Source organism: Otolemur garnettii, unplaced genomic scaffold, assembly GCF_000181295.1.
Source record: "Otolemur garnettii isolate 467f Iridium unplaced genomic scaffold, OtoGar3 scaffold00013, whole genome shotgun sequence".
NCBI lineage: Eukaryota > Metazoa > Chordata > Mammalia > Primates > Galagidae > Otolemur > Otolemur garnettii.
In genome coordinates, this window is record NW_003852408.1 from 16,142,471 (window position 1) to 16,152,062 (window position 9,592).

The following is a 9,592-nucleotide window of genomic DNA, read 5'->3' on the forward strand; positions in this document are numbered from 1 at the left end:
GCCTTAGCCGGTTGAGCTATAGGCGCCAAGCCAATCCTTGATTATTTTAATCTCTTAAGGTAGCCACACAGAAATCCCGACTAATATACTGAAATTATCAAGGGTTATTTGATATCTCAACCTCTCTGCTATGTTACAATTTGTCAGCCTGGGGCATACGCAGACCTTGATATGTATTTGGGAGTTAGGACATAAAACGGCCTCATCCCTAATAATGGATGGTTCAGGCCATTTCGAATCTCCTGGATAGACTAGGAATTCTGAAACTCAGGCGTTACTGGCTCAAGCTTAAAACAGTATATGATCCCATTCTCTATTTGTAAAGACACTGCCAACAATGTACCCAAAGCAAGTCATGTTAAAGGAAACCAACAGTTCTTAGGCATTCAGTAAAAATCCAAGACAAATAACACCCTCAAACGAGCGTACCTGCCCACCTATAGCATCTCTGTAGGGATGAATCATCAATGGGGAATCTGGCTGTTACTCCCCACTGGCCAGTTCTCATCCAATTAGTCAACCAGTCACTAACCTCCCAGGTGACCATGGGATCAGACCTGATGCACTGCCTTCTCCAAATCCATCCAGATACTGAGCAGAATTTTGGGACTTGGTAGGTGGAGAAGCCAGGAAGCTTGGAGGCCTCTGCTCTTATGTTTGTTATAGGGAAGCAAGTAACATACATATATAAAGTATGGCTGGAATAAGCTGATAAAGGGCACTGACACCAAGCTTTAGCAATTAGACACAATAAGAAGTGGTGAGAACTACAGCAAACAAAGAGCTCCAGTCTCATCTAAGTATAGTAGAACCTCTATACATTGACCACCCAAGGGACTGTAACAAACTGGTCAACACATGGAGGTGGTCAACATAAGGAACTAGGCCTACTATACTGACACATACATGTGGTGCATGTCTGGCCTACGAAAATTAGGTCAACTTAAGAAGGTGGTTGATGTGGCAGGTTAGCTATAGAGGTTCTACTACAGAAAGCTACTATTGTCCTCTCTTCCACACACCAAGCCAATTTCCGGCTTACAGGAAGCCAGGCCCTAAATGGGATTAGATATCTGAAATTTCATATGAAAGTTTCTAATTTCAATTGTTAAGATTAGTCCAAATTTAAATATATTACTATGTGGACAAACAGCCAAAACAAAACACAACAGGTGGCTTAGTGCTCGTAGAACAGTGGTGTGGCCACATACACCGAGGCTGGCAGATTAAAACCTGGCCCAAGCCAGCTAAACAACAATGACAACCTCAACAAGACAATAGCTGGGCCTTGTGGTGGGTGCCTGTAGTCCGAGTTACTTGGGAGGCTGAAGCAAGAGACTTACTTAAGCCCAAGAGTCTGAGGTTGCTGTGAGGTGTGGTGACACCACAGCACTCTACCAAGGGAAACATAATGAGGCTCTATCTCAAAAAAATAAAAAACACAATGGGCTGTATTTTGCAACCTTTGGCTGACAAAGCCCCCAAATCAGAGTGTGCCTACTCCATTGGCTTAAGAACATTAGGATCTGGCATTTTGTACCTCTACCATACTGAGCCTAAACTACTGTCACTGTGAGGGTGGAGTATTACCATTTCTAAGTTTATTTACTACTACTTCTACTACCAGTATAGTGAACTGTGCTTTTCCCCAGTCCTGCTGTTCTTTCAACTCTTCTGTGATTTGTGTATCGGTCACTCAAAGGGAGACCTGTCCAGGTGGGCCAGACTCCCCCAGTTACATCTTGGTTTACCCCAATAAATTTACCACCAACTAGGAAATAAAATGTTTAACATTTGATGACTGAAAATCATCATTTTCCCCTCTCATAAGAAGGAAAGGAATTTGGCTCAGACCAATGTTAAGTGACTAGAACTACAACAGAACATGTAGAAACGTCCAGCCTCCAGCCAGTGGCTGAGGATTGGCCATGGGCAGAGTCAGGCTGTAGCCTGTTTCTTAGCAATCTTGTGAGCAGCATTTTTCTCACCCTTGCCTAATCTATGTGGTTCCTGAAAAGCTCACACTGAGGCAGGTTCATTATTCAGGTAGCATCCACCTCCAGAGGAAATATAGTTCCTGGCAGCCAGGCTAGTTGGTTACAAGGAGCTTGAGCATCTTATTGACAAAATCGTGAGACCGTTGATGCCTGATATTTTGTTTGCTTACTGTCCTACCTCTGGTGGCACACAAACCCCTTCCACCTCCACTCCCACTCTCAACATACCTACTACACGCCAGAATACAAACTGCACAGGGCGGGGGGACCTGTTTGGTTGACTGCACCGTATCTACTACCTGGCATGTGGCAGGTGCTCAGTAAACGCTGGCTGGATGTCATGAACTGGTTAAGAGCCTCATTCATGTGAACTGGCTCAGGAGTGATCTTGCTTCAAGCTTGGGGAGACACCAGACACCTCACTGCCATTCCTTCAGCATGAGATCCTGAGAGTCTACATGTCGAGAATCCCACGAGCCCCTGTCTGTCTGAGCCAGCAGCTGCTTTGCAGAGGGAAGAAAATAAAGTTGCCAGGCAGATGGGGGCGGGGGAGGGGTGGGAAGACGGGTAAGCAGCAAGATCTCAGAAGACAGAGGGAAGGAGTCATTGCTGATGGAGTATGATGGGGTATGTGGGGAAGGAACACATTCACAGTGATGCCTTTTTCCCCAGGACAAAAGGGGCAGTGATGCAAGCACAAGGAAAGGCAGCATTTGATTCAGCCAAAGGAGTGGTCAACACAATATGGCGCGGTTGCCCAGGGAAGGGGTGCCTCCTCTGGAGGCCAGAATTAAAATCTGAAAACAGAGAGCCTGTGTGCAGCAGAACTACTACTAAGGCCTGGGGTTTGCAGTCTTTCATACACTAATTGAGGTTAAAGGCAGAGGCAAAGAGACCACACCGCCTTATTTTTAACAAAAGATGCCTTGAAACCTGTGGTAGAACCACATCTCTCATAGGTTCTACCTGGATTGTGGTGGAAAAGAGCTTTCTGACTGCTCATCCTACAATTTCCTTAAAGCTGAGGAATGGCCCTTGTCATCCTCAGTGGGCATAACTGGCTCTCCACCCCAGTCACCTTTTTACTGCAAGACATCAGAGAACCCCTCTCAGTCCACTCAGGAGCCACACACAAGCTTCAGTACAGCCAGGCCCCCAATGAAACCCACCCCCCGACACATATCTGAGAGTCTAGGGGTCCAGAGCAGGTTACGAAAAATGTTAAATTATATATATATATATATATATATTTTTTTTTTTTTTGAGACAGAGCCTCAAGCTGTCCCCCTGGGTAAAGTGCTGTGGCATCACAGCTCACAGCAACCTCCAACCCCTGGGCTCAAGCGAGTCTCCTGCCTCTGTCTCCCAAGTAGCTGGAACCACAGGTGCCTGCCACAATGCCTGGCCATTTTTTGGTTGCAGCCATCATTGTTGTTTGGCAGGCCCAGGCTGGATTCGAACCTGCCACCTTAGGTATGTGGCTGGCGCCTTAGCCACTTTAGCCACAGGCGCCGAGCTGTTAAATTATACTTTCGATAAAATCATCTTTAAAGGAAGCTTAAAGTATCCCCACTCCTAAGGAAGAAAGTCTGGAATTTGCTAGAATAAGTTATCCCTCAGAACTGAGTTGATATTTCTTTTCCTGTTTAACAGAAAATACTATGTCATTGGGATCAAACCACCAGAAATTATATTTTTCTGCAACAATGCTTTGAATTTTCCTATTTGAATTTACTTTGTTGAAAAGGAGGCGATAGCGTTGTAAGTTTTTAAAATGTAGCAATAAATACATAACTGACTTAAGTCAGTAAACCTGCTAATAAACAGGAGCCAGAAGAGATTGTTTCCTTTCTTTAATGAGTGTAGATTGGAGTTTATAGGCAACACAGATGGAGAAGTGTTTCTAGATGGAGGTCAGAGAAGGGGAAAGGAGGGATGGGGGAGGGCAGTTGTCAGCCTTCCCTGTGGGTGGGATCTGGTGGAGGAAGTGATGTCTGATTTCACTCTCAACCAGACCCATTTCCAATTCATTTTGTGAATCCAAAGTGGTAGACTCAACAAAGGAATAATGGCATTTGTCTGCATTTACATTATTTTAATACCCTGCAAGGAATAATACAACACTCTGACAACAAGCTCAGAAATAGCATTTGGCTGCATCGATAGGACCACTGCACCTGACACATTCCACAAAATTCTTAAGGTAAAGTCTCTCTAGGCCAGTACAAGTGTAATCTCACTCTGGTGGGTTGACAGCGTAAAGCAACATGAAAAATAAGGAGTAGAGCTGAATAACAAATCACCGATACTGGGCACCAAAGCACGGACGAGACATTTCCCCGGATGAAACATCTCCCCCATCCTCAGCAGGCTTGTCCTCCTGCATAAGGAATGAAGTAGAGGACAAGATCTCAAAAGCACACCCCTATGCATGTGTCTTGCTGGAAGCAAGCACCCTTTAACAGACGATCCTCTTCTGTACTGTTTTGTAGCCCGTTGAAGTGACTCAGATCTCAAATCTGGTAAAGGTTGTTCACTCCTTTAGTCTTGAGTGAAGAGCAAGAGATGGTGGAGGTGGAGGTGGGCCCAAGTTTATTTTTTAAATCGTCTGAGGTTCTATGAATAACCGCGACTGTGGCTCCTCTTCCCCCTCACGCCCTTTCCCAGGCTCCCTCCCAGGGTATGAAAGGGTGTGGAATCCTGAGTTCTTCCCCTCAGCTAAGCTTGCCCCTTCTCCCCTTCTCAGCCGGCGGCACACAGCTGATGATGGAGCTCCAGCATCCCCTGACACCCGACGCAGGCGGGCGGGCGCGCGCGGCGAGGGCGCGGCGCTGCAGCCTTTCTTTTTCCAGATGCACTGGAGATTTAATTTTAATTAACCACAAGAGCGGAAGCACTGAGGATTGAATTTTTTCAAAATAGAGCACACCCTGCTTTTTTCTCCTTTTTTTGCATTTCCCTTTCTCCCTCTCAATGGCATCGAAATAAAAAAAAGAAGGAAAACGAGGAGTCTCACCTACACGTGCCAGGGGACGAATGCAGGCGGAAGACGCAGACTGCCAGGGAGCAGCCTGGGGAGAGCGGTCCTGCCCCTGGAGGATGCCGAGCTGCGGAGTCTGTGGGCGGGACCGGGGTGGGACCGGGGCGGGGCCAAGTTGCGCGGGGCGGGGCCCGGGCCCGGCCGTCACGTGGGTGCGTGAGAGCTTAACCTGCCCGCCGCTGGGCTGGGAGTAACTTAGACTGACCTGCGCCGGAGAGGCTCATTCTCTCTCTGGAGCCTCGATGGCCCTCTGGACTAAGGGCAGTAGTTGCCTGGCGGCCAGCTTGCTGCATGACCAAGTGGCTATCGTCACCGGCGGGGCCACGGGCATAGGAAAGGCCATCGTGAAGGAACTCTTGCACTTGGGTATGTGAGAAGGCCCCCGGGCCGGGGTGTCAAGAGCTACAGGCCAGTAGACACATGGCTGGGTTCCCCCCTCCCTTTTTTTGTTTTTGTTTTTTTCAGAAATTGAACATTTATTACATGAAGAGGAAGGAATTGGGGATGGCCACTTGGGGGCAGGAGCCGGCTGGGTAGAGGAGGAACAGGGTCCATTTGGCCTCCCCAAGCGCAATGTCCACATCTGTAACCAAGGAAAGGGGCAAATGTACAAGGAACCAGGGCCTATGCCCAGGTCCGGGAGAAGGTCAGGCGCTAGAGGCTGGTGGGGCAGAGGGCTCCCTCCCTCTACCCCTTCCCAACTTAAATAGGCATAAATAAAAAGCCTCGAGACTCGAGACTCGCAGGCCACCAGGGGCTGCCTGGCCCAGCCCGCTTCCCACGGCCTGACACTGGCGCTGGTCATCAGTCAGCCAGCCCAGAAGAGGCCAGCTCAGGGTGGTGGCCAGCTCCCAGGCCACAGAGGTAGTTGGAGTCAGTGTCCAGCGTGGCCAGACCCTCACAGCACAAGCCACGTATATGGCTAGCTGTCCACCAGAACCTTTAGTGAGCACCCTTTGTTCAGGGCCTCATTGGTTATCCTATAGAGGTATGGGCCGCTGCTTTCAGGCACCAGCCACTTCATGACCATGTCCACACTGCCTCTTGTCTGCTCTTTGAACTCAGTGGTCACCCATGCTGACTGTCCCAAAGATGCCTGTGTTGAGGTTCAGGCTGGTATGAGAGGTTGTTTGTCCGAGCTGGCCCTCTTCAGTGGGAGATGGGAATACTAGGAGCAGTAGGCCAATGTTGATGAGGGCCTGGTTAATTTCTGGGCAGACCTTGAGAACAACTATGTCATAATCACTGAAAGCGCAGAACTGGGGGCCCCAGGTGGCATCATGGCAGATGACTTCATCAATAACATACTGAAAGTCCAGTGTGAGCTGTTCCACCATCAGGTACTGGCCCTGGACAGTGGTCAGTTCCTGTGTGGGCCATAGGTTGCAGCCACAGAGATTGGTCACCACGAGGGGCCAGGGTGAAGTTGCAGAGCTAAGAGAGTGTAGAGCTGGGCAGAATTTTGACCAGGAGGGGAGAGAAGAGAGCAGTTCTTTCTTAGAAACTGACCATGTAAATATGCATACAAATATATACACAATATGTAACACGTTTTACATGAGAAGAAGGATTTTGTGTAGGATGAGCTGCTAGGGCATAGGCAGCAAGCAATGAGCAATAAAGTTCATCAAGTAAGATAAGTAGATATTTCAACATGTTGTGGTTTAGTATTTGACCTTGTAACCCATCTGGGTTTTATCATTATTATTATTTTTAGGGACAGAGTTTTACCCTGTCTCACAGGCTGGAGTATAGAGGCATGATCATAACTTACCACAACCTTGAATTCCTGGGCTCAAGTGATCCTTCTGACTCAGCCTCCTAAATTGCTAGGATTATAGGCTGAGCCCCAGCACCCAAACTAACCCTTAATTTTTAAGAGTTCTTTATATATTGGGGATATTGGCCCTTGATCTATGATATATGTAAATATTTTCTCCTACTTTGTTGATATTTTTATATTATTTTTGGTGTTCTTTGCAATGCAAAATTTTTTTCATGTAGTCAGTTTTATTTCTTCTAATATTGATGAGAGAGAGTCTTACTCTGTTGTCCAGGCTGGAGTGCTGTGGCTAGCTCACAGCAACCTCAAACTCCTGGGTTCAAATGATCCTCTTGCCTCAGCCTCCTAAGTAGCTTGGACCATAGGCATTTGCCATGACACCTGGCTAATTTTCCATTTTTATTAGTGACAAGGTCTTGGCCTTGCTCAGGCTGGTCTCAAACTCCTGAGCTCAAGGGATCCTCCTGCCTCAGACTCCCAGAGTGTGAATATAATAGGCCTGAGCTCCCATGCCCAACTCTAATCAATTTTATTTAATCTCTTCTTTACTTGCCCATAGATTTTGAGTCATAGTTAGCTTTTACTTACATTCATGTCAAAGAGAATTCTTGTGCCGTGGTGTTATAGCTCACAGCATCCTCAAACTCCTGGGCTTTGGGGTTGTTTTGTTTGGAGGGGGCATCTTGAGAGCACATATAAGATGGAGCTTGTCAGGCTAGGGCCAACACACCACAGCTGGTCTGGTCGGTTTGGGTCCTGCATGACCTTCACCTCATATTTTCCATTCTTATTGTTTTGTAAATTTAGCTCCAATGTAAAGTTGCATTATCTTGAACAGTTTAGGACGATTGATTTAGAAGATTAACTTTTGAATTGGAAATGTTGTTATAGGTCATGGGTTATATTGATTATTATTCATTATAGGTCATGGGTTATGCTGATTATTCTTTATTATAAAAATAACAATATTGTTATTATTAAAATTATTGAAATTTTAGTTATAAAACTATGATTTTGGAAATGGAAGGGCAGAACAGAATTAGAGAGATAGCCCATGCTGTTCTCTGGATTGCTGGGTCTCTGATAGTAAAGCTTGTTGGATCTAATCCCAGTCTCTGTTTGGCTGACGGTGACAGGTGGCCAGACCCTCTTGGTCCTGTAACTATTTCACTCGTACTCTGTATGGATGGAGTACAGTGGTGTAATCATAGCCCCCTGCAACCTCGAACTTGTAGGCTCAAGCAGTCTTCCTGCCCCAGCCTCCCTCTGGGATTACAGATATAAACCACTGCACCCAGCTCCATCTCATGTTATCCCCCATCTTTGGTGAGGTATAATTGACATATAATTAATGCACAAATGTGAATGTGCAATTTGATGAGTTTTGACGTATATCTACACCTATGAAATCACCACAATCATGGTAATTATGTATCTGTCACCCCAGATGTTTTCTTTTGACCCTTTATACCTTTTGTAATCCTCACACTCAGGCCACTGTGATCTGCTTTTTGTCACTATCAATTAGTTAGTATTTTCTAGATTTGTATATAAACGGAGTCATATAGAATGTAATCTGTATGCCGGGCATTTTTCATTTAACACATTCATTTTGAGATTTATCCATGTTGTTGCTTGTATCAATAATTTATTCATTTTTTACTACTGACTGATATTTCATTATATGGGTAGACCACAGTGTGTTTATCCTGTCACTTTTTGATGGACATTTGGGTTGTTTCCATTTTTTGACTCTTACAAAGATAGCTTCTATGAATATTGTATACAAATCTTTGTATGGGCATATGCTTTTGTTACTTTTTTTTTAAGACAGTCTCATTTTGTTGCCTTTAGTAGAGTATGGTGGCGTCATAGCCCACAGCAACCTCAAACTCCTGAGCTCAAGCAATCCTCTCACCTTAGCCTCCCAAGTACCTGGGACTACAGGCACCCTCCACAACCCTTACCCAGCTGTTTTTAGAGATAGGGAGTCTCACTCTTGCTCACATCGGTCTCGAATTCCTGAGCTCAGCCAATCCATCTGCCTCAGCCTTGCTTTTGTTACTCTTGAATACCTAAAGGGTAATATCTGGTCATATGATAGGTGAATGTTTCTTTTTAAGAAACTGCCAACTAGGCTTGGGACCTGTGGCTCAAGTGGCTAAGGCTCCAGCCACGTACACCCAAGGTGGCGGGTTTGAATCCAGCCCAGCCCACCAAACAACAATGACGGCTGCAACCAAAAAGTAGCCGGGTGTTGTGGCGGGTGGGTGTGGTCCCAGCTACTCGGGAGGCTGAGGCAGGAGACTCGCTTGTCCCCAGGAGTTGGAGGTTGCTGTGAGCTGTGATGCCACTGCACTTTACCCAGGGGGATAGCTTGAGGCTCAGTCTCAAAAAAAAAAAAAACAGAAACTGCCAACTAGTTGCACAATATGTCCTCTTGTTCTATTCACCCTCTTTATCCCTGGTAATATTATTTTTTCTGAAATCTACTTTGTGTAATATTAATATCGATTGATGTTAGCATGGTATATCTTTTTTCCATTCTTTTAATTTATTCGTGACTTTACATTTCCAGGGCATTTCTTATACACAGTATATAGTTAGAGCTTGCTCTTTTATCCAATCTGGCAACCTATGTCTTTAATTGGGGTCTTTAGACAATTTACATTTAGTGTGGGGGCAGTGCCTGTGGCTCAGAGGGGTAGGGTGGTGGCCCCATGTGCTGGAGGTAGCAGGTTCAAACCCAGCCCCAGCCAAAAAAAAAAAAAA

The 9,592-nt window shown here is 45.9% G+C and overlaps 1 protein-coding gene across 1 annotated transcript in view; it reads left to right on the forward strand.

The window, feature by feature from the left end:
• The first annotated feature begins 5,215 nt into the window (after positions 1-5,215).
• Positions 5,216-9,592, forward strand: part of PECR (peroxisomal trans-2-enoyl-CoA reductase) — a 35,302-nt gene continuing 30,925 nt past the window's right edge. The window contains exon 1 of the mRNA XM_023510371.1: positions 5,216-5,403. Coding sequence (XP_023366139.1) covers positions 5,280-5,403 — 124 coding nt within the window. The 5' untranslated portion in view covers positions 5,216-5,279. The remainder of the gene's footprint in view (positions 5,404-9,592) is intronic.